The 24,793-nt window shown below is 43.2% G+C and overlaps 1 protein-coding gene across 16 annotated transcripts in view; it reads left to right on the top strand.

Annotated features, from left to right (window-relative positions):
* LOC147706588 (cell adhesion molecule CEACAM5-like) overlaps nt 1–24,793 on the top strand; it is a 274,782-nt gene that overhangs the window by 204,523 nt on the left and 45,466 nt on the right. For 9 of the 16 annotated variants that reach the window (XR_015297670.1, XR_015297672.1, XR_015297673.1 and 6 more), the window contains exon 9: nt 15,606–15,650. Coding sequence is in view for 7 of the 16 variants with exons in the window: in XM_086933068.1 (XP_086789194.1) it covers nt 890–914; nt 3,433–3,458; nt 15,606–15,650 (96 nt within the window). In the remaining 9 variants the exon portion in view is untranslated. Of the gene's footprint in view, nt 1–889; nt 915–3,432; nt 3,459–15,605; nt 15,651–24,793 lie in introns of all 16 variants that reach the window. The other 7 variants (XM_086933068.1, XM_086933069.1, XM_086933074.1 and 4 more) reach the window with 1 other exon arrangement.

The following is a 24,793-nucleotide window of genomic DNA, read 5'->3' as shown; positions in this document are numbered from 1 at the left end:
GGTGTGAGTAAGGCTAGTCCCCTGATCATTGGGACCAAAAAAGCCACACCATTTGTTGCTGGTTGAGGATTTGCTCCACCAACACAAATGAACCGTCAATGATGGTTGATCTTTGATGGTTAAGTGAATAATAGTGCAACAAAAACAAAATAGTGAGTTTAAAATAGGATGATGCGTCCTCCTATTATAAATTTTACTCTACGGCCGAACAACATCTCCTAATTAAAAACATAGAACAGTGCAAGAGAGACAGTCAACAAATATCTGTCTAGTAATGGTCCAACATGTTTCTGCCTATTGGGCATTCCGTCCCTTGGCTTTCATCAGGGCCTCTGTTCTTTCATTAGTTGCACTTAGTGATTCCAAAAACAAAAGAAACACCACCGACACCAAAGTGGGATAATTAAGAAAAGAAAACGGTTGAATACGATACAACCTGTAACAACCGGAAACATTAGCCCTCCATGTCAATTAAGAAGTAAGAATTCCTTCATGGTGGGGGAATTGACCTCACCTCACCTGGACATTGCTCAGGTTCTACAAGGCCCCGCACTCTCCGTCGGTACCTCAAACTCTCATCTGAGTTTTGGGGGAGATGAGAGTTTGAGGTACCGACGGAGAGTGCGGGGCCTCGTAGAACCTGAGCAAGGTCCCGGTGAGGTGAGGTCAATTCCCCTATATGTTATTCTTGTGACATGTCAGGATGAGCAGAAAGTGTCTCTTTGGGCAGTACAATGTGTGTTGGGTGTCGTATATATGGTATGTTATGAGAGTTATGTTATATAGTGTGGTAGGTAGTGTGTATTATGTAGTGTTCTGTATCATTAGTTTCTCACCACCTATGCTCTTAAAAGATATTTGATTTTTACCCTGTAAATTCTCTCCACAGATAAAGTGCCAAGAAGTGAGGACAGGTGAGAGTCTCTACAAGTCACCCAGACAGAAATACTGAAGCAGTGACCTGGTCAGACACTTAAGCATTCATTCACTGCTCAGGTCCACTCACTTGTGCGAACATCGGATTCTTTTTGTACTGACCTGACGCATCTATTCTCGCCCTCTCATGTTCCTTATTTGTGTGTGTGTGTCTGTGTGTGTGCATGTATGTGTTGTTCACTGTGGAGACGGGGCTAGTTGCTGGAGCCCCCCAACCCCTGTCTGTTGGCTTTTCTTGGCAGTGGGACCGGGAGGGACGATAAGTTCATAATGAGGTGACCTCACCTTATGGACACACGTCAGGTGAGCCGGTAAGGGAGGGCAGTCCCTTAAGTAAAATAATGCCCCCTTGAGGCGTTGTGTCATACGTTCTTCCCTAAATCAGTAACCACAATCCCATAACAATGGGGTCATTTATATCCCCGTTGCCTCGTTAGGGATTCAGGTGGGGAACCCAAACACACCCTTTTTCATTTCAAAACGCTTTCCTGTACTTTGATACAACATTGTAGTTTTTACCTCGAAACCGCTCAGTGTTTTTGTGATCAAGTGAAACACACATTTCATGGTCATTTCTTATCTATTACGTCATTAACAGCAAATGTCATCAATTCATCAGTCAAACAGATTAAACAAAGGAAGACAAGATTACAGCTTCTCTCTGCTTTCAATTCCATCCTTCATTAAACCACTGGAGTGTGATACTGGCGCATTCGCCATTGGTATTCTCCAGTTTTATGTGTCAGCTTCTAAATACAGATACCAAAGATGCTATTCGTCCTTAAGTCATTACCGGCTCAGAGACCAGTGAGTTCTCGCAGGTAGACCGACCCTGAGAGGGGGTCACAGAGGTGGAACCAGCCCAGGCTCAGGGAGAACAGAGCCCCTGCTCTGAGACCACCAGAACCAGACCTCAGACTGGAGGGTGAGTGGGGATAAAAGAGCCTCTCTCAAGATGGCTGCCAGGGGTCTCAGGCGGTGCTCATCTCGCGGGACCGTCCCTTGGGGAGGTGTCTTCATACACCTGCTCAAAACTCACACACCACTGTGTGCCCTGAAAAAACATGGCCGCGTCACCCCCATCAAGAGGGAACTCCCTTGGGTCCCTTGCCGACCCACACCATGTATTCAGAGCCAGTGGCTTTATCTCCAAACCCCTCTTGAGCAGCATGCTCTAGCTGCCATGGTTACCGTCTCTGGGGGGTCTCGTCACACCCACAGCCAGGACACCATCAGACTGGAGACAAAGAAGTGAAACAAAGTAAAAACAGAACGTAACACTCCTTCTCTAACTCTGCATGCAGGATATAGAAAGACAGTCCTGTATCGAATGGGACAGCCCGAAGCCTGCTTCAGTGGTACCTAAGGACACATCTCATCATTATATTTACGTTCACTCTCAGAAACCAGCTACCCCTCCAATCACACTTTAATTGTGTCTAAGTTTCGCAATGTGCAGCACTCTGTTGCCTTGTGGCTAGCTTTGTAGTACAGAAATCCCAGATGCGTAGATATATTCAGCGGTCACTTCCACAGTCCCTCTAGGCGCTTTCAGATACAGAGGAATCACACACACAGGTATCCTGAAAACACCCTGGAGATCGACCCCAAAATAGCGAATAGACACTATATCAGGAACAAAATATCTAAAAATCAAGCAGGGAGTCCAGATTCTCGATTTCTGTCCCGACGCAGTGATTATATCTTCAAGGTATGTAGATGTCGAGTTAGGAGTTCTAAATCTACACTTCACCCGTGCTCGCACTTCTCGATATTTTGTATACTAGAGGTCGATACACACACTCAAATGCACACATGCACACACACTCTAAAAACACACACCTACATAAACACACACATATGCATGCACACACAGACACACACACATGTATGCACACCCACTCACACACGTGGACACACACGCACCAAAATTCACACCACATGCACACACACTCAAATGCGCACACAGACACACTGAAACACATGCACAGTCATGTGCACACACACATGCAAACGCACACACGCATACACATACAGGCACATGCATGCACACATATATCTAGGCAGGAGACATACTTCCTCCTTCTGGGTCCCCTCTATTCTTAACTTTCCCTGGTAGAGAAATATCTCAGAATGGACTGAAAGGGAGGAAGCTGAAACCTTTGAATTTACAGACCGCCCTTTCATGATACGACCAAATGCGTGCAAAGTAAATATATTAATCAACCTTTTCATTGGATCAGACCACAATAACCCCTCGATGACAAGAAATGATAAAACAACACATTGGTGCACGATCACTCACTCTAAACCTAGCGCTGATGACGTCACCATCACACAAACTTGCAGGTTTCTCCTCTGATCCCTTTTCCTGTGTGTCCTTCCTCTCGTCTGCATGGACCTCTGTCCTCTGTTGTCAGCTTCACACCCCTGCTCTGTGATTGACATGGTTACAGAGAGAACAGTCAGTAATTAACATTATGTATTTATTTCTAGCCTAAACACTGGAAGACCCAAGGAAGGTACAGTATTTATTCACGTTTATTGTTTATGGACAGGTGGGGCGACGGGAAATAGGAACTCAAACAGGAAAAAATAAAGACCTGGAAAAAAAGAAAAATTTAAGAATTGAACATTTTAATGACAAATATTGAAATATGTTGGCCCATGAGATGAGCAAAGCAGAGAGACAAGAAGACACATGGAACATTTCCTGATTCTTAGATAACAAAACAAAAATGCAGCTTGTGAGTTTGTTCGGGTGTCCTTAAGGGAATGTTGTTTATTATTATTGGTGTTAGCCAAGATCTTTTGATTTTACTAAAATAATATGTATAATACACATACGTAAATGGCCTTTCAGCCAGCACTCTTCATCCATTGGTCTGTTGCTGTGCCATTCACTATTAGCTTCCACCCTCCACTGCATGGGGCAGTGGGTCAGCCTAACTCAGCCATTGGTTAACCTCACTTTGAGTGACTGCATCTTGCTCTTTCACAATGAGCACTTCAGCATAAAAGATAGTTCCCTTCAGTGCCAGTATTTTTGTTTTATTAGTTGACGGTTACTTTAGAGCAGGGGTCTCAAATGGTATCTCAGGAGCTAATGGTTGCTCAGCAGTGCCCTGGAAGTAGCTCCCTGAGGTGCAAAACAGCACAGTATGTAATTCAGAGGATCTGCGCACATTGAAGAAGGCAGACATCTTCAGACTGTGCACTGTGGCAACCTGCAGGGCTTGAACTATAATCACCTTCTACTCTCTCACAAAGTCACATGAAAAGGATGGTTTTGCAAGACCCACTCTAATCATTCATACAGTGTGTGAGAAGCACAAGATGTTCTTGGAGTGTTTTTACTTAAATTGAAAAGGGAATAGTTGATAGAAAATTGTGTCATTTGAGAGAGTGGTATGCTGATATTTGGAGAAAAAATGAATGAAAATCAAAACATTTAAATTTAAAGCTGCTCTTTGAATTATAACTCATTTGTTTTTTGTGGTTTATAGCTGTTAGTATCCTTTGCAGTGGTCTGGTTCTATCATAATATATCCAGATAATCAGAATATTGACAAGCACAACATTGTGAAAGTCACTACTTTAACAATGATTAAAGTTGTTGGCATCATAGGACTATTTTCATTAACCAAAAGTAGCTTTCACTACAGAAAAGGTTGAAGAGCAATGCTTTAGAGTCTTCGGGCCGATTACGATGGCCATCGCAGCTGACCGCCCGCCATAGTTGCGGCGGTCCCGCCATACAAGTTATGATGCACCCGCCAGTGTGGCGGGCGCATCCTGTATATTTTACATTGCGGCTGGTAGTGATGCAAGCAGCACCCACCACAATGTAAAAAATACATGTTGTGCTTTTACATGCACAATGTAACAGGCACCGCTCGGTGCCTGCCACATTGTACATGCAAACGCAGGGGGGTACCATAGGTATCCCCCATGTGCACCCCCCACCCCTCCAACACCCTGGGGGCCCGCAACGGAACCCCACCTGCCGGAACAGCCAGCCTTTCCATGGAGGCAATGCAGCCATGGAAAAGCTGATCACAGCCTGCATCGTAATATGGATGGTGATCTCTTCCAGACACCGTCACCATATTAAACCCGTTTTCCGCGGTCAACGAGTCGACCGGCGGAAAAGCGGCAGACGGTCTTTCTGTCCGCCACGGACCCCCCAGCCATCATAATATGGCGGGGGTCTTTGCGGTCAGGATAGCGGGTGGATCGCTCCCGCCGGGCCGGCGGTGACCACCGCCCTGCCCGGCATTGTAATCACCCCTTTGTTTTTAGAGCCTGATGTGATAGCAGGGCGTTTTTCATGCAAGCCCAGGGCATATTCCAGCTGTAGCAAATCCCATTTTCGGCTAACACTGTTGTAAACATCTTTTGGAGTGACCTTGTTTATCTGAATGCTATTATTTTACATCAACTCTGAATATAAGTTCATCAGTGTGCTCTCAATATTGGCAACCCTGTCTTCTTTTCTTTATTTTTCGTTTTTCTTCTTTCTTCTACTTTCTTTTCCTCTTTCCTTCTTTCTCATTCTCTATCTCCTCCCTTCCTCTGTTCCTTCTTTCTTGTCTTCTGTCTCTGTTTCATTCTTGCTTTCATTCTTGTTTTCTTCTCTTCTTTCACTTTTGGCTTCTCTTTTTCTTTCTTTTACAACTTACTTCTTTCCTTCTTCCATTCCTTCAATCTTTTTTCCTTCATTCTCATTTTCTTCTCTTTTTCCTTTTATTTTTCTTACTTTCCTGCCTTCTCTCTTTCTTTTTTCTTGCATTCTTTCCTTTTCCTTCCTTTCTTCCCTCCTTCCTTTCTTAGCTCCTGCTCTTCCTTTCTTCCTTTCTTTGTTTCTTTTTACTTTCTTTGTCTTCCTTTCCTTCTTTTCTATGTTAGTTGTTTTCGTTGATTCTTTCTTTCTTGAGTCCTTTAGCACCGGATGAATGAAAACATTCAGCATCGTACCTGCCCAGGCTCTCTCTCAGAGTTCTAAGTCCCGGGTTCTGAGTCTGTGATGAGTCCTTTGCCTCCAGGGACAGGGGGTTGTTCAGCCATGTACTTGCCCAGCCTCTCTCTCTCTCTCTCTCTCTCTCAGGGTCCCAGGTCCTGGGTTCTAAGTGTTTGATGGAGTCCTTTGTTGTCGGTCGCAGGGGCACATTCAGCAGCGCATGTCCTGCCTCTCATTTATGGCCATAGTCAGGGGCGTAACACCGGCCCCCGCATCCCCCGCGGTGCGGGGGGGCCCCAAGCTCCAGGAGGCCCCCTCGGCACTGCCCTGTGGCCGGAGAGCTCCTGATTGAGCGCGGAGGGGGCCCTCTAAGTTCCGTGCAGGGAGGCCCCCTCAGTTTTCGTTACGCCAGTGGCCATAGTGGTCAGGATGTAGGGGCTCTGCTGTGACCGGTGCAGTCAGACGCTTGATGATTGGCTGTCCCAAATAAACCGTGGACGAGACCGGACCTTATGTAAGGGCAATCACAGAGGTCCCTTTCCAGTTGGAAGTTGTAATATGTGCTCATGCCAGCTGGACATCACGTGTTCCCCACACACACCTTCAGTACATCAGCAGTTCCATCCTCACATTGGGTCTCTAGTGATCATGTAATTATACAGAAGAGCTATTGGAACAGGGTGTGGTCATCCATTTATTCATATTTATTTAAGCTATTATTGATAAGTTAATAATATTTTTTATGTATTAGCTCACCCTCCGTATCAGCTGGCAAGATTGCCGTGTGGTTGAGAAACCTGCTACAGAGCTTGTGCGCAGAGTTAAATATTGACAAATTACAGAATATATTTATGGAGATGCTTACTTCCATCTCTTCAAAATTCTGTCACTGAGCGAACTTCAATAGGATCAAAGAGCAGGACTCTGTCTGAAAACGTGTGTGTCAATGACATCTGGGCGCTTCCTTTAAGGACATTTTGCCCCTCAAAGTGTTCTGAACTTTACCCTCTTTGCAGGAATTCTGTATAACCTGGGGATAATGAGAGAATTGATACCCTGTAAGGGTGATGTTTTCTCAGATTTATGCAGAAGATTTATTCTCTCCTGCAATGTCTTCCATCCCAGACCTTCACTGGTGGTGACATAGCGTCTTCCAAAGTGTTACACAGGAGGTCTATTGATGCTTCCAGTCATGTTCTGCCTCCTGCGATGGTGACCTTCCATCTAAGCGTTGCTCCATCTTCACCTCCCAGGACTAGAGCTTTCCGGTACAGTGACAGAATATCAAGTACAAAATATCGAGTTGCACAAACATCGAGTAATTAATATCGCGGTTCAGATATATCAACAGCAAGAATATCGTGGTCAAAAATATCAACTTAAGTTAAGTAATATCGATTTTAAAAATATCGAAATTTGTAATATCATTTGCAAAAATATATATTTTTTTGTTACTGTTATGTATTTTAGTATATATATGATATGTATGTGATGTATTTTTTGTATTGGAATTGTTTTTAATTCTAATTTATGTGTTACTTTTTAGTAATTATTTACATTTTTTTTTAATTTTGCATTTTTATTTCCGTAGCAGGTTTTGGGTTTATATTGGAATAGGGAGAGAAGTGATTTAAATATATTAAGTGTATTGATTATTTTTTAGTTAATTAATTTGTGTTTATATGAGATGTTATAATGTTAAATGTGTAAAGTAATTTATAATTAATTAATTAATAATTGGTTGGTGATTTTCATTTACTTGGTAATGAATTATGGTAATTGTGTAATAAATTTTAGGTGTGTTGTGAAGTTTATATGCGTTAAGGGTTGGAAGTAATTTATTTTTAATTTATGAATTGATAATTGGCTGTTAATTAATTTCAATTAATTAATTGGTAATTAATTATGGTAGTTGTTTAATTAGTTTTAGGTGTGTGTTGTGGTTTTTATAGGTGTAAAGGGTGGGAAGTAATTTATTTTAAATTGATAAACTAAATATTTGCTTTTAAATTTTAATTAATTAATTGGTAATTAATTATGGTAATTGTGTAATTAATTTTAGGTGTGTGTTGTGGTGTGTATAGGAGTAAAGGGTGGGAAGTAATTTGTGTTTAATTTTAAAGGGGTAACGTTTGGGTATTAAATACATTATAAATATCTAATTATTAGTTGTTAATAGTAATAGTTCTTAATTTAAAAATAAGTTTTAATTGTGTTTTATTATTTTATAGTTTAATTTAGGTGTGTGTTGTGGATATTATAGTGTTAAAGTGTGTGTCGTCAATTAATGTTTATTAGTTTTTTATTAATAATATTTGTTAGTTGATTAATAATTATGTTAACTATGGTATACATTTAATTACAAATGTTGAAGGGTTTTGTTATTGGTGTTGTGTTATAGGGTAGGAAATAAAATAAATAAGTTTCTGTTTAAATTAATGTTTTTGTTTGTAAATATTTTCTAGTTTAAAAAATGTTTTTTTATAAATGTATTTATTATTTTAGTTGATATAATATTTGTGGATTTTGTTATATGTAATTAACATAATAATATGTGTTCTTTTTATATGTTTAATATGTTTAATTTTTTTTATATTTCTTAGATTTTTGACTTTAAAAAAAAAAAATATATTATTATTATTATATTATGTTTGCACTTGTAAAGCGCGCTGCTACCCGGAGGTTTCCTGGCGCTGTGCAATGCTGGGGAACCCGTCCTGGCTTTCCCTGTGGGATGGTCCCTGCTGGGAGTCCCCAGGGTGGAGCCAGGCATCCCCGGCGTTGGGGGGGGGGGCGTTGTGGAGATTAGGCAAGCTGATGCCCAGAGTTGCCGAGTGGGACCCCCAGATTAGAGTAGGCACCGAAGCGAGAATTATCAAGTCCGCTGGCGCTGACCCAAGTCCAAGACCCTGCTGCGTCAGGAATTGAACCCTGGTCCTGGCCGACTTCTGCTCCCGGGTCTGCCGCCTCTAACTGGTGAGCCACACCACTCCACTATACTCCATATATATTTTTTTAACTGTTTAAGTGTGAATAGTAATTTTTGTTTCTCCGCTATCCAACACTTTCCCTAATGTTTCACTCACTGGAGTGGGAATAGTCATGTATACCTCTCCGCTATCTAGCACTTTCCCTTCTGTTGCACTCACTGGAGTGGCAATAGTAATTTTTACCTCTCCGCTATCCAGCAATTTCCCTACTTTTGCACTCACAGGAGTGGGAATAGTAATTTATACCCCTCTGCTACCCTGCACTTTCCCTACTGTTGCACTCACTGGAGTTCTAATAGTAATGTTTACCTCTCCGCTATCCAACACTTTCACTACTGTTGCACTCTCCGTAGTGGATATAGTAATTTTTGCCCCTCCGATATCCAACACTTTCCCTGCTGTTGCACTCTCCGGAGTGGGAATACAAATGTGTAACCCTCCAAAATCCAACATTTATCCTACTGTTGCATTTAGTGAAGTGGAAATAGTAATTTTTACCCCCCTCCCCCTCCCCCGCTATCCAACACTTTCCCTTCTGTTGCACTCTTTGGAATGGGAATTGTAATTTATGCCCCTCCGCTATCCAACTCTTTCCCTACCGTTGCTCTCATTGGGGGCATCAAGTCACGCCAAGTCAATACCACTTTATTTCAATTAATTAAAATCATAAAAAGTACAGTATACAAATCGATTTGGGGGTAAGTAGAGCACATTAAAACACATTAAAAAGAGCACAATTTTAAAACATTTTTTAAAATAATTACATTACAAGTTTAAAACATTATATTGTCAGTATGAATTCATTTATCTACACCAGCAGTGTTGTTAAGGCCCATCATTATACATTTCCTGCGGCGAATGGAAGCTCTAAAGAAATTTGCCACTCCAAACATTGTAAACGGGGACTCCATTAATTTTAGGAATAGCAACGCAGGTTTGGCTTGCACAAACCCCTTACCCTTTAGTAAAGGAATGATAAACTTTTTCCTGGGCAAACTGTAATAGGAGCAAAAAAAAGTAAAGTTGGGGGCATATTATCAAGCGGCAGAGATAAATATTGCCGGCTATCGCTGGTAATTATTGTCATGCTAGCGCTATATTAACAACGCATAGACAATGGCGATAATTATCCAAGCGATAGAGGTGTTTTCCATTGAACATCGCTAGTTTTTCAGCGTTGTTCCATGGTAAACGGCGATAAACTTGCTGATACAACCTTGTGGTTGTATCAGCATAATCCACCCCAAATGGTAAGTATACCTAAGTCAGCATTTTTGCAGACATAAGTTTTTGGCGAAAAACACGGTTTTTGCCAAACACTAACGTCTGCAAAAATGCGTGGGCCTCCTTGTAAATATCGCGATTCGTACATCAGCGATAATTTACAAGGTGCACTGCCCAGTGACGCCCACTTTACATCTCATTAGAGATGCAAAGCGAGGCGTCGGGAAAACGGGTGCTAACATGCGCTAATGCATGTTAGCATCCCCTTGTAGATAGGGTGATGTCATTTTTCGCCGCTTTTTTGGCTTTTAAAACCAAAAAAGCGGCAAAAGGGCCCTTGATAATATGCCCGGTTGGAGTTGGAATAGTAAATTAAACCCCTCCACTATCCAACACTTTCGCTACTGTGCACTCACTGCAGTTGGAATAGTAATTTTTACTCCTCCACTATCAAACACTTTCCTTACTGTTGCACTCACTGGAGTGGAAATAGTAATGTTTACCCCTCAGCTATCCCACACTTTCCCTATTGTTGCACTCACTGGAGTGGGAATAGTAATTTTTACCTTTCCGCTATCCAACACTTATCCTACTGTTGCATTCAGTGGAGTTGGAATAGTTATTTGTAATTCTCTGCTGTCCAACACTTTCCCTACTGTTACATTCTTTGGAGTGGGAATAGTATTTTCTCCCCTCCGCTTTCGAATACTTTCCCTACTGTTGCTCTCAGTGGAGTAGAAATAGTAATTGTTACCCCTCCGCCATCCAACACGTTCCCTACTGTTGCACTCACTGGAGTTGGAATAGCAAATTTAATTCCTCTGCTATCCAACAAATACCCTACTTTTACACCCACTGGAGTGGAATCAGTTACTTTTACCCCTTTGCTATCCAACACTTTCCCTACAGTTGCACTGATTGATAAGTTTCAATATTTTTCTAATAGTTGAATGTTTTAATTTATGATAGATTTTTGTTTCTTTATATTTTAAATCAATAATATATATATTTTTAATTATTTTTACTTTTAACATAAATTAAAAATAAGAGTTTATTAATTGTTTTAAAGTAAATAGATATGTGTAAATTATTATGATTGTGTTTATTTTTTATTAACTTAATTTATTATATTTTATTAAACTGTATATTACATGTATTTTATTTTGTTAATATTATATGTAATATATATTATTTTATATTTATATAAAAGGCGATGTTTTATACATCTATATTTTTTACATTAATATTTTGTAGTTGATAACTTTTTACTTACCCGTTTAACTATAGACCATGCCCTGGTTTGAAAATTTTTGCCAGGGCAGATTTTGGTTTCCAATGCCCCCCTAGACACTACCGTAGTTTGCTGAGCGAAGGGTGGAATTGGACTGTTAACCCTTTTGAGGTTTATCTTATACCTGAGTGTCCAAGGTGATGAGGCAACAAACAATACTCACATTAGGTCATGTAATTGTACATAATGAATTCCCATGCATAATCTGCATCAGTTAATAGCAGATTTGCATATCATACTGTATTTGCAACAGAAGGGCACTGTGCATAGTTCACTTGTGGGGCTGAACCCTAGTGGGTTGGAGGGAGAAGTGGAATTGAGTAGTGCATCTGGTAACCGACTAAAAACAAGCACTTGCAAAGCCAATAGGTGTGGCATTGGCTGCCAGCCATTGGGGTATAGGCAGTCGCATTTTTGTTCTGGCAGGGTTTTTGCAAAACATTATTGTTCGGGAAGATGAGGGTCCTCATTATAAAAAAAAACGGCTAAAGACAAAAATAAAATAAGCACACATTCACATAGTATTCCCGGGCCACTAAGGAAACTACCTTGTGTGCTCTTTGTGAAAGAGCTGAATGATGTCACTCACAGTGAGGCCAGCCAATAGCTGAAGTGGGCTGACCCATCCCTCCATTTTTTAGAAGAATGTGAATGAACCAACAACAGACTAATGGATGGACTCTGCCTGAAAACCCCTGTAAATCAATCAACCAATCAATCAGGAGTTTGTATAGTGCGTCTACTCACCTATGAGGGTTTGAAGGCACTGGGGGTGGGGGTGGCTGCTGATCCATCTGGGTGTGGAGGTAACTATGTTATACACATAACGTTCCAAAAATTAAAAGGTTTTGGCTATCGCTACAATTAAAAAAGCCAATCGGTCCGGTGTTGGCTGCCAGCCACTTGCCTCCACTAATGATTTTTTATAATGATTTTGTAGGTCTTTATTAGCAGTCAATAGATATGGTTGAGAGGAGAGATAGAAAGGCTTGCAAAGAGATAGATAGATAGATAGATAGATAGATAGATAGATAGATAGATAGATAGATAGATAGATAGATAGATAGATAGATAGATAGATAGATAGATAGATAGATAGATAGATCGATAGATAGATAGATAGATAGATAGATAGATAGATAGATAGATAGATAGATAGATAGATAAAGCAGTACATGTGACTTAACAGTACTGCTTCAATTAATAATATAATTGTTAAATGCCTACATAAGCACAACATACAATAATCCTGAAAGAAACCTAGAAAGTCATACAAGCATGACTTACAGACTGAAGTGGCTTGAAAGTAGAACTGCAGTCCTGAATTAAAATACATACCAACCCGCCATACGGGAATGCGGTCATAGATCCACTTCATTGCACGTATTCTAAAAAGATGATAACTTCATAAAAACAGATTCACATCAACACAATCTGGCAGGTTGTGAAATAGAAGCAGCCATATAAACAAAGGCCACTGCAAAACTCATTTAAAACAGCAATAGTGGGAAACAAGAACTGGTGACGCTGGAATGTGCGTTGTGCTCATCGAAAGAGCTGGTAGGAAGGTCCTGCTATCACAAAGACAACTCTAAAGTAACAATAAACAAAAAACAAAAAACACTGCTGCTAAAGGACTATCTTGTGTGTGATGTGCTCCTTGTATAAGAGCAAAATTCAGTCACTCAGAGTGAAGTTACCCAGTGGCTGAAGTGAGCCCGTCTCTTGCTGTATTCTGCAGTGGGTGGAAGCAAAATGTGAATGACACAACAGCAGGCCAATGGATGAAGAGATCTGAACCCTTGCTGTATTTTGCAGTGGGTGGAAGCAAAATGTGAATGACACAACAGCAGGCCAATGGATGAAGAGATCTGAACCCTTGCTGTATTCTGCAGTGGGTGGAAGCAAAATGTGAATGATACAACAGCAGACCAATGGATGAAGAGAGGTGTCTGAAAGGAAATATAAACTAGATATAATTTTATTACAAATTAAAAAGTCTTGTAAAACACAAGACCTAAATATGACTTTCAAGTGGGAATGGAGTGTGTTTGTGAGTGATTGGTGTGCTCAACTGACAACTACACCTCTTTTACTTGGTCTGGTGAACCAGTTTGAAATGGGGGAGATGGGAAAAGTGTGATGATGAGCAGCAGTTGGATGATGTAGTTTTGGATAAATGTGATGTATATCATATGCACAGAGAAACAATGGAATTGCAAACTCTGTCCAACTCAGTGGCGTAACATTCACCCCCACCGCCCCCACCATGCATGGGGGCCACAAGCTTGAGAGGGCTCCCTCCGGATCTGTGCACGAACAGCAGGCTCATGACCTGAGTGCTTCTGGCTGGGTCCGGGGGGGGGGGGGGGGGGGGGGTTGGTATATGTACTTTGCAGGGGGTCCCCTTCAAGTTTTGGTACGCCACTGGTCAATCTGGGAAGTAGCCTCAAGTCGCAGTTGTTTGTGCCTGCTCTTTGCTGTCGCAGTGCATGCTGGGACAAATGTAGAACTGCAGAACACTGAAGTAACAAATCTAAACAACAGAACCTTTATTTGTGAAATGTGCTTGGCTCCCCAAGAGGTAGATGTTCACTGGAAAATGTGGGCACCTGTACGTTGCATAATCAGCACTGGCATCTGAAGGGAAAGTAGCTATGCAGCGGGACCCAGTGTGTCCCATGGCCATCAGAGGACACACCCACCAGCTCCTCTCCTCTTGGTCGCTTCACATCAACGGAGCACTGTGAGCGCTAAGTTAAGAGAGTCTCTGCCACAGTCTTGGGTTGACTGGAGTCTTAAGTAGTTAAAACTCTGCAGCAGCACTGTGTGTCCACTTTAGGCAGTGGTAAATGATTGTTTGTCAAATGAACAGAACATTACACAATAATATACACAAAGCAACATTGGAACGGGGTTAGAACGCAATAGCGGACATCACAACAAAACACGAAAAACACAATACGAGAAGTACAATGCAAAAAAAAATTACAATAATGGTGCATAAAAACACAGCGGCATAAAAAAAATTAACAGAACCCTATACCAGCACCACAAGATACCGCACAAAACTTGCAAAGACGTTCTGGTCACACACACCACCTCAGGAATCCTGGTTTCATAATACAGTGATAAAATGTGTTTGGACCAAGCACTGCCTTAACTTACCACCAAGGACTTGAAATAGCACAAGTCAAAAATAATTGGTCATCCAGTCCCAAATAATTTGACAGGTGATCCTGACTTTCAGAGAAGATATCATAGCTTCCGGATGGAGCTTCATAAAGCTGCAGGTACCTGTTGGCCGTGCTGATATTAGTTACTGAAGCGGGTCATCAATAACTAACTGGAGGTTTGGCCCCATTGTCCGCGTGCTGAGCTTCTCCTCAGCTATCCAGGTGCATTCCTGTCACCGCAGCAGAGGATGACTTGGAGCCTTATATAGGCCTTGGTGAGGGGCCCAGTGTCTCGCCAGGGAAATGGAGGTCATAAGCCCCGCCACCCTGGTGGTGGACCACTCGCTACATTTACTGACCTCCACCTGTCTGGCAGGGGTCTCTTTGCTCTGATTACATGTTTAAGGCACCTGCTTGGCAAACATTTTTGGTTCAGAGAAAACAATGTATTGGTTTGTCTTCTTCGAACAAATAGTACATGTGGGGAGAGATTTTATTCTGCACGTTGGGGCTATTTGATCTCTTCCCTGGCCACTTCCGCCAGTGCCTTCCATAGCAGAAACAGGCAGGGAGAATGATAACCAGTCACCCTCAATTGGCCAGGATGAGTGTCAATGTGACACAGCGGCTCCATGATGGATGGACCACTGAGTGAGCGACCACCGTCCAGTGAAGGCTTGATTGACGGTAAGTAACCCAGCGAGTTCCCTGACTCTAAGTAGAGCGGGGGAGCCACAGGTTGGTGGGGCTGAAGAGGCAGCGGCTTTAGTTATTCCTCTAAGTTACCCAAACTCTAAACAAATCCCATAGTCATTTTTGAAACTCTACTATCTAAGGTCCGGACTGCTAACCATGGATGCGTCAATTCAACCGTGGAAGGATTTTAGTTCGTAAAGTATCTTGTGGTATGTTTGTAGTATTTCTTTCATCTCTTTCTAAATCCAGGATTCCCTTTTCCACCCCTTTTGTGCACTTGAATGGAGCTGTCTGACCTGATGTCAATTGAACTTTCTTCTCTGTTTTCATAGATGGTTCGCATTATTCAACGGTCTTGGAGAATGTTGGTGAAAAAGGTAAGTAGCACTTTGTATGTTTTCAGCATGTCCTTTACTGTTGTCATGGAGCTGGAATGCCCTTACCATGTTCTCAGAGTGCAATGACATGAGCAGAGATGTGTGCCATCCGAGGGTTGTGGGACAAAAGGATGTGGCAAGCAGTGGTGGATGCCATGTACGGAGGGTGGTGGGGCGGGTGGGACAACAGTAAAAGTAAATAATTAAGTAAAAATTACATTTACCTTCCTGGTGCAAAGTCTTCTCCATGCAGGCAGGCTCCAACATGAGACCCAGGAAACTGCAGTAACCAATCCTGGTTCTGCTCTCATGCACCATGAAAGAAGAACCAGGATTGGAGGGAGTGCCTCGTTCGGGGCTCCCGGGGACACTGGAGCCCTATGCTGTCTCCAACCCAGCGTTGGAGAGGTTTAAAATGTGCATGTCTGGCTGGCCATTGCAAGACGGACGGCCAAAGAGACATGCACACTTTAAACTTAAAATTCCCTGGCCATCACTGCTTTCTGCTGCTGCTGCTTGACTGGCGGGAGCAGAAAGCCCCGCCCCCTATCCTGAATCTCGTCTCGGGACAGGGTTTTGAAAAATATAATAATAATAAATTAACGTTAATACCATTTTGTTTTTCCATCTCTGTGAGCAATTTAGTTAGTGGGGGGATGTTCCTCTGCCTTAATAGAGGAGCCGTCCCTTGTGGCAAGCCTTGAAGTGGTTGTGCTCCCACTCAGAGACATGTGCCCCATCTGTTTAACTGGACTGTCTCCTCAGAGGAACATCACCAGCAGTTATATTAAACTGTCTCCTCAGAGGCATGTGGCCAGCAGTTCTACCTGACTGTCTCCTCAGAGGCACGTGGCCAGCAGTTTTTATGTGCATGTGGTTCCTTACTTGTAGTGGTAGAAATGGTCTAAAAGGCAGTGGAATGATTACCTTATTAAGAAATGTTATCAGAGTAATTATCAGATATTCAGGTGGCCTCATACACTTCCTCCTGCCACGCTTTAAATGTGTAATCGAGTCCCCCTCATTGGCACAGAGTTGCCCAGCCACAAGGCCCACAGCTCACCATGCCACAGGGGCATTAGCTGTACCAAGCTGATGAGGCCCCACAAGGCCAAAGCTTGTCAGTGGTTCTTACATTCCTCTGAGGGGGGGGGTGATGTGGGTGAGGGGGGGCCAAGAGTAATTTTCCTGGTCAGTAGTGAAACAGACAGAGAACAGAGGAGTGGGGTACCCCCTGAAGGGTTCCCTGTGTCTTCAGGGGGATTCATACCTGTATATCCATCACTGATGTCAGTGGTGAAGGAACTATTTTCAGAGGGGGGTGCTGCTATTAATCTTACATAATTGAAGTCATAAGGATTGTGAAAGATCCAAGCATCAAACAATAAACAAGTGTATTAAATATGCGATGCCCATTCAGCAGGGGAGTGGTTGTGGTGGGGCATGAAGGTGGTGGTGCATTATGGAGCACTGGTGAGACACCGCACTGTCATTTACTTTCAGCACATTTTCTGTTGAAATGGCCGCTAAATGGAAATGTAGTTTTACTGGTAAAAATAAACAGTGCAAAAATGAAAATGTTGGAAATCATATATAGTTCATTTACTGATATTTAAATATGTGTGTTTGAAATAAATGGACATGCTACAGCCTTTCCTTGCACTTGTCTGTCAGAGGAATTATTATTATTATTATTATGTTTCTTATATAGCGCCTGAATCGACCCCCGAAGGGGTATCTCCACGCTTGCCTTGGGAACCCGTCCTGGCTTTTCCCTGTGAGATAGCCCCTACAGGGCATCCCCAAGGTGAAAGCCAGGCATCCCGCTGCGGGGGGGCCGTTGTGGAGATTAGGCAAGCTTAATGCCCAGAGTTGCAGAGTGTGAACCCATGATTAGGTCAGGCACCGAAGCGAGAATTATCGAGTCCATGGACATTTGAGCTCAGGACCCTGCCGCGTCAGGAATTGAACCCTGGTCCCGGGTCTGACCTCTGCTTCAGGGTCTGCCTGCTCTAACCAGTGAGCCACACTTCACCTTCTTCCAGTTTCTGAATCAGCAGGAATTTGCCAGAATACAGAGTGTGACATTTGACCTCTGGCTTTGAACAAGCATCAGATGGGACACGATAAACCCACATTTTAAGGGCTTCTGGTTTTCTCATTTACTTTCTGAACTCCAGGAGGATTATTTCTGGGGGTGCTGCAGCACCCCTGCCCCTCGTCTTTCAATGCCTGTGATAATGTGTCCTTTCACCAGAGCTATCCCTAAGGCTACACAGGGCTTACTGTTGCAACCCTCAGACAATAGAGCTATCACTAATTGTACTCAAGGCTTCCTGGTTCAGCCTCAGACAGCAGAGTTATCCATAAGATTACATAGGGCTTACCAGTTCAAGCCTCAACAAGCAAAGCTATCCCTAAGGCTTCACAAAGCTTACTGGTACAAGCCTCAGACAGCAGAACTATTTCTAATATTACACAAGGCTCCCTGGTTCAAGCCTCAGGCAGAAGACCTATAACTAAGGCTACACAGGTCTCACAAGTGCAAGCCTCAGACAGCAAAGCTATCCCTAAGGTTACATAGGGTTTACCAGATCAAGCCTCAGCTAGCCAGGCTATCCCTATGGCTATCCGTTTATAGATAATGGGGTAACCCAAAAGTCAACCAGACCTGGGTACAGTGCGGGAATGAACAAATGGTCCATGGCCAATGCTTAACCAAGAATCAAATTCAATTTCACAATGTGTGTTGTATCTAGATTAACAACACTGGTATCTAATGCTCATACGTTGCTTAATGCATACATTAAATACCTCTTTATGTATGTACATAAAAAAAACAGAACAGAACACACAGACTAAATAAATATTTCCAGCCCAATTATATTAAAAAATATATCCACATTTATTTTGAATATGTACTTGATTCTTTTCAATGAACACAGGTTGCACGCAGAAAGGGAAAAGGGGGTAGTAAAGTAGTGGTGGTGGGTGGTGAAAAGTGTAAATCATAGAATAAAGGGAGAACAGATAGATACTTTCAAATTACTGGTAACTCAAGACCAGACAATGTTGACCTGTCCAATGGTGGACTCTCATTTACATGTAATCTGTAAATTGTTATAAGCACTCAATGCAATTTTAGTTATGGCAGATGAACAAATGGTACAGGTCTATATGGGAAGAAGCTCATATGGTTAAGAGTTTTACTGGTGCAAGCCTCATCCAACAGAACTATCCCGAAGGTTACAGGGGGCTTACTGGTGCAAGCCTCAGACAGCAGAGCTATCCCTAATGCTACAGAGGGCTTACTGGTTCAGGCCTCAGAGAGCAGAACTATCCCTAGAAATGTCGGACAAAATATCGACGGACAGAAAATCGACCTACAAAAATATCGACACAGAAATATCGAAGTCAAAAATATCGAAGTCCTATCTACATAAAGGAAAGTACAAAAATATCGAGACAAAAAATATTGATGTTAGAAATATCGTTCTTTTAAATGTTTTAATAATAATGTAAATATAAGTAAATAATACATATAATTAAAACACATTTAAAAACAACTAATACATATAATGATAAAATTCACTAAACATATACGTGTCCATTGAAATATATTTATACTTACTCCACATATTGCAACATTAGGGAAAGCGATGGATAGAGTAGGAGTAAAAATTACTATTCCCACTCCAGAGAGTGCAACAGTAGGGAAAGCGTTGGATAGAGTAGGAGTAAAAATTACTATTCCCACTCCAGAGAGTGCAACAGTAGTGAAAGCGCAGGATAGCGTAGGGGTAAAAATTACTATTCCCACTCCAGTGAGTGCAACAGTAGGGAAAGTGCTGGATAGCGGGAGGGTAAAAATTACTATTCTTATTCCAGAGGTCAATTCAATTAGTTTATTTGCTACGGAACTCCAACGGAGGTCCTCAAAAATACACCAATACAATAAAAAAGACATACTTTATAACAAACTAGCAGCCCGTCCCGACGTTGTCCGGGTATGAATTGCTGCCGGCCAGTAGTATATTGTTTTGTAGGATTTCGTTTTCATAGCATTTCTTATCTGTGACAGGCCTGTGAAACGCTCCGATTCACAGTGCACTGCTAATGCACTTAAGAGTGCGCGTTCAGTAGTATGTGAACTCGACAACATGGCATGAGCACAATTTACATTACAGAAGAACACATTCATTTGTGGTAGGCACGGGGAGACAAAGCGATTTGCCTGGAATCACAGGATGTTGAGCTGATGCTGAGATTCGAACGTAGCTCCCCAGCTCTAGAGTTCGCAATTCTAGAACTTGTGGCGGAAGGTGTGTCTAAAAGTGTATGTTGGTGCTGGCCATCAATGAGAGACCTGTGCATTTTTCAAATAGGTGGTGAAAAAATATGAGTATGTTGCTGGGGAGGTGGGCCGCCGTGCCACCAATGTACTTAGCGGGGGAGGGTAAACACCCATTATTCCGCAACTTTCTTTCCGCATACCAAAACTCCGCATACTTTCAATACGAAAGTACCATGACTCCGCAATACCATTATAATGCATGGCATTACATTTTATATGCTTTTACCACGCATATATTTACAACGAAATTTGTTGTAAATGCATGAATGGTGAAAGCGTGTTTTTTTTAAATGTTTGGATAAGGTAAGTATGGGTATAGGGGTATATGTCTTGGGGTACTGAAGTATATGTTTTGGGGTGTTTGTGTATTTTAAGGGTTCAGATATAGTTTTGGGTTATGGGGTCCAGGGGTAGTTTTAGGGTTTAGAGATAGGTATGGGTTTTGGGGTACAGGGGTATTTTTAGGGTTCAGGGCTAGGTTTGGGTTTTAGGGTATAGGGGTATTTTTAGGGTTCAGGGGTAGGTTTGGGTTTTGGGGTACAGGGATATTTTAAGGGTTCAGGGCTAGGTTTGGGTTTTGGGGTACAGGGGTATTTTAAGGGTTCAGGGCTAGGTTTGAGTTTTGGGGTACAGGCGTATTTTAGGGTTCAGGGGTAGGTTTGGGTTTTGGGATACAGTGGTATTTTTAGGGTTCAGGGCTAGGTTTGGGTTTTGGGGTACAGGAGTATTTTAGGGTCCAGGGCTAGGTTTGGGTTTTGGGGTACAGGGGTATTTTTAGGGTTCAGGAGTAGGCTTGGGTTTTGGTGTACAGGGGTATTTTAAGGGTTCAGGGCTAGGTTTGGGTTTTGGGGTACAGGAGTATTTTAGGGTTCAGGGGTAGGTTTGGGTTTTGGGATACAGTGGTATTTTTAGGGTTCAGGGCTAGGTTTGGGTTTTGGGGTACAGGAGTATTTTAGGGTTCAGGGGTAGGGTTGGGTTTTGGGATACAGTGGTATTTTTAGGGTTCAGGGCTAGGTTTGGGTTTTGGGGTACAGGGTATGTTTATAGGGTTAAGATGGGTTAGTGTTTAAGGGTGTTGGGGTATTTTAAGGAGTTAGGGTGGGTTATGATTATGGTGTGCAGGGGTATTTAAAGGGAGCAGGGTGGGATTAGCACACTATATGAGACATGGCATGAAGGGCGGAACGTACCACACGCCCCCAGCGTTTGCCACGCCCCCAGCACACTCCCACAGCACAACGCAGACACGCCCAAAAGGGACTACTTTGCTGGCAGGTTTTTTTTTTACCTTTTAAATGTATATGGTGGGCGTCTGCATAGCCTATGTCCTTCTGCTGCAACTGCCCTTTCCAACGCTGTATTATGTGTTGTGATTGGTGCTGTGGTTCCTGAGATTACCCGCCTCAAAGGTTTGGGCTCTTTCTTTATTATATTAGTATGGATATATATATATATATATATCACCACAAAGTTCCTTTTTACTGGGGGCTCCGAACCTGCAGGGCGGGCTCCTAAGGCAGAAATGTAAATCCTGCTGCTTTGTAAACCTCACAGGAAAGAACAGAGCCCAACTCCGTCTGATGTAGAAAGCTGACATTTATTCGTCAAGAGCACAGCAGATATGTTGGTTACCTCCATCTTGAGCACCTTGATTTACTTATGAGCCTATCACATGCCTTTAACCACCCCATTCGGACCCTCCTCAGGAAGGAGATTTCCTCTAATGGGCCAAAAAGGGTTCCAGTTTCCGTGTTCAATTGTATTGGCAAACAACCTCTGTTTTCCTGTCTGTTATGTGCTTTTGAAGAAAGAAAATAACTTAAAGTAAGTCTCTTTTTGGCTCTCCATGCATTTTTTCACAGCAGCCTGTCTAATCATTTTGGCCACTGAAAACTTTACAAAGGAATGAGATGTCCTAGCAAAGCTTATTAAACAGCAGACCGGGCAAGAACTAAAGTGCTAATATTTTCAAGTGAGTGCATTGTTTGCAGTTGCTTAGGCGGTGTGTCATGGGCCCTAGTACAAGAAAGGAAATGGCACTATGGCTGCTGGATTGAATTATAAAATATAGCAATAACAGGGTTCAGTGGGCCCTAAGGCCGCTGGGCGCTGGTGCAACTTCACCAATAGAAGCGATACCCCAGATTGTTTGTTGTATAATGAAAAACCACTGTTAGCACTAAAGCTCAACAGGCCTCCAATTGTAGGTTTGTGCACGTAGGAGTTAAATAAAAGTGGAAATAGAAGAGCTGCAACATTTTTCACAAAATAAAAAAGAATAATGGAAAAGTTTTGATAAGATAAGCAAACCATTACAATGGAAACCTATAGACGGATGGCAAACACATAACACCAGAGGGCCAGGGGTGTTGTTCTAAATAGTGAAGCTCTCTCACTACACAAATCAGATCACATTGTTCCACTTTACCAAAGTGTGTGATCTTGTGCAAGATCCAGCGGCGCAGCTGCCAGTAAAAGATGATCGCGCTTAGAACAAAACCAATCCCCCGTCTTAAGTCATGAAAGGTACGAGGCATCTGCCCCCCAGCCCAAGAGGTGGTTTAGGGGCGAGGGAGCTGCAGAGCACGGGTGGGGGCTGCCGCGCGCCCACATTCAGAGGATTCCGCCCTGGCAGGTAGGCCCCCGGCTCCACATTCCTCCTCGCTGACATCAGCCCCCAGTCAGGGCGCGAGGCGGGGTGTGGGGGCACACCTGAAAGGTATGTGTGCAGCATTCGCCCCCGGCTGACGGCCACAAATCACGGTCCTTTGGGAGGGTTTTGTGAATGGTAATGACTGCATTTCCCCATTAACCTTCTAATAAGGCAGAGGCAATTTCAGGGAAGAGCCAGCCAAAATAAAGCCAACAATTGTGCTTAAAAATCGGGAGAATCCCGACTCAATCGGCTCAGTTGGCATTTAAGTAACTAAATTATGCAGGTAACCTTTGTAAAAGGAAGAGGTCTTGGCTAACGCCAGACTTAAAATGTTCCCAAGGCTCTGCACTGCACGATATTTGTAGGCCTCCCTTGTCGTCGGTCCTGCGTAGTCCTGAAACACGAAGAGATTGAACCATAATTGACCGTCGCACAGAAATAAGCAGCTGCTGCGAGTGAAGTAGTTTCGCACAGAGCGCTGTTAGAATGCCACTTTTCCTGTTCTGGGCGGTGCCGGCGGACTCGGTCAGAATGCCACCTTACAGTTCCTTTTAGTTATCTCACGCAGGACTGGCGCAAAACAGAAAGTGAAACATTCGCTACTGCTCTCGCCAAGGTCCTGGGCTGGGCAAAGTTCTTCTCACTCGGGACCCGGACCCAGCGGCCTAAGATGTCGCGTCATCTGGCGTCGCTGCTCAGGGGGCGCTGGGGCACAGTCACCCTGGCACCCCTGGCGCTCTGCTATCTCGCCTTCTGTTTACCTTCTGCAGGTAAAGTAATGTTTTTAAGCCCGGGCGTTTAGTAGGGAAGCGGGTGGGAGGGCGGGGCTCTCGGTTTGCAGAAGGAAAATATACGGTACATATCAACAGGTAAACAGGTTTACGAATGCAGCTTCATGCGCTGATGGATGTTTACAAAACCCAGAAATGGAAAAAGTGTTAAGGTTGCCCTTGTTGAGGGAGCGTCGGAAGCCTCTGTACTGTCCTCGGCGAGACGGAATATATACGGAACAAGGAACTTCAGTCAGATTATGTGCTGGCAGAACACCGCTCCTCCCTGCGCTCTCGATGTCATGACGCAGACGTCGCGGCCGGCGCTTCTTTCAGGGGACTACGTTGTTTTTAAAATTAATTTTTTTAATTTACGTTTTATTTTAATTTTATGTAGCCTATGTCCATCTACACAGCCTGACAATTTCAAGAATGTATCGGGTGTGTGGATTGGCGCTGTGGTTCCCGAGTTTACCTTGCCAAAAGGGTTGAGTTCCCTCTTTATAATAGTACTAGCAGCCCGCCCCAGCGTTGCCTGGGGCAGAAGGGGGCTGGGGGCTGCATTTTTACCCTGGGGCAGAAGGTGGCTGGGGCAGCATGTTGTCGAGCGGTGCACCCGCCGACTCCCTCCCGCCCCCGGCCCGCCCCGCCTCCCGCCCGGACTCCAGCAACATCCGATGCAGCCCGTGCGGTGCACCCGCCGACTCCCTCCCGCCCCAGCAACATCTCCAGCCACATACCTCTCACTGCTCCTCCGCTTCCCGCCGCTCCTCCCAGCCCTGCCACTGCTCCTCTGGTTCTCGCCGCTCCGCAGCTCCTACCGGCGCTGTTGTCCTCCGCTCTTCCTGGTTCTGGTGAACGCTGCTCCTCCCCTCACGCAGACGTCGCTCATGTCGTCTGCTCTTCCTGGTTCTGGTGAACGCCGCTCCTCCCCTCACGCAGACGTCGCGGCCGGCGCTAGTTGCAAGGGACTACTTTTTTAAATTTATTAATATTTTAAACAACGTTTATTTTTTATTTTTATGTAGCCTATGTCCTTCTGCTTGCCCTGAGGTTTTCTAAGATGTCTTGGGTGTGTAGATTGGCGCTGTGGTTCCCGAGATTACCTTGCCCAAAGGTGCAAGTTCTCTCTTTATAATAGTAGTATAGATATAGATTATTGTGCCTGAGTGTGCCTTTTGAATTATCCTTGTACTTGTGTTTAGTACCTGTTAGTAAGTTGGACACACCACTTTTCTCTTTTAATACACAGTATGCTACCTCTCACATTTAGTTTTTTTTTATACTTGCACAAGTCCCACCATTGCCTGAATATTGTTTTTTGTTGTGCCTGAGTGTGCCTTTTGTGAATCACAGCATCACG

The sequence above is a fragment of the Lissotriton vulgaris genome, chromosome 7 (assembly GCF_964263255.1).
Source record: "Lissotriton vulgaris chromosome 7, aLisVul1.2, whole genome shotgun sequence".
Classification (NCBI taxonomy): Eukaryota; Metazoa; Chordata; class Amphibia; order Caudata; family Salamandridae; genus Lissotriton; species Lissotriton vulgaris.
Note: the sequence above shows the minus strand (reverse complement) of the source record. Positions and strands in the feature narration are given on the sequence as shown.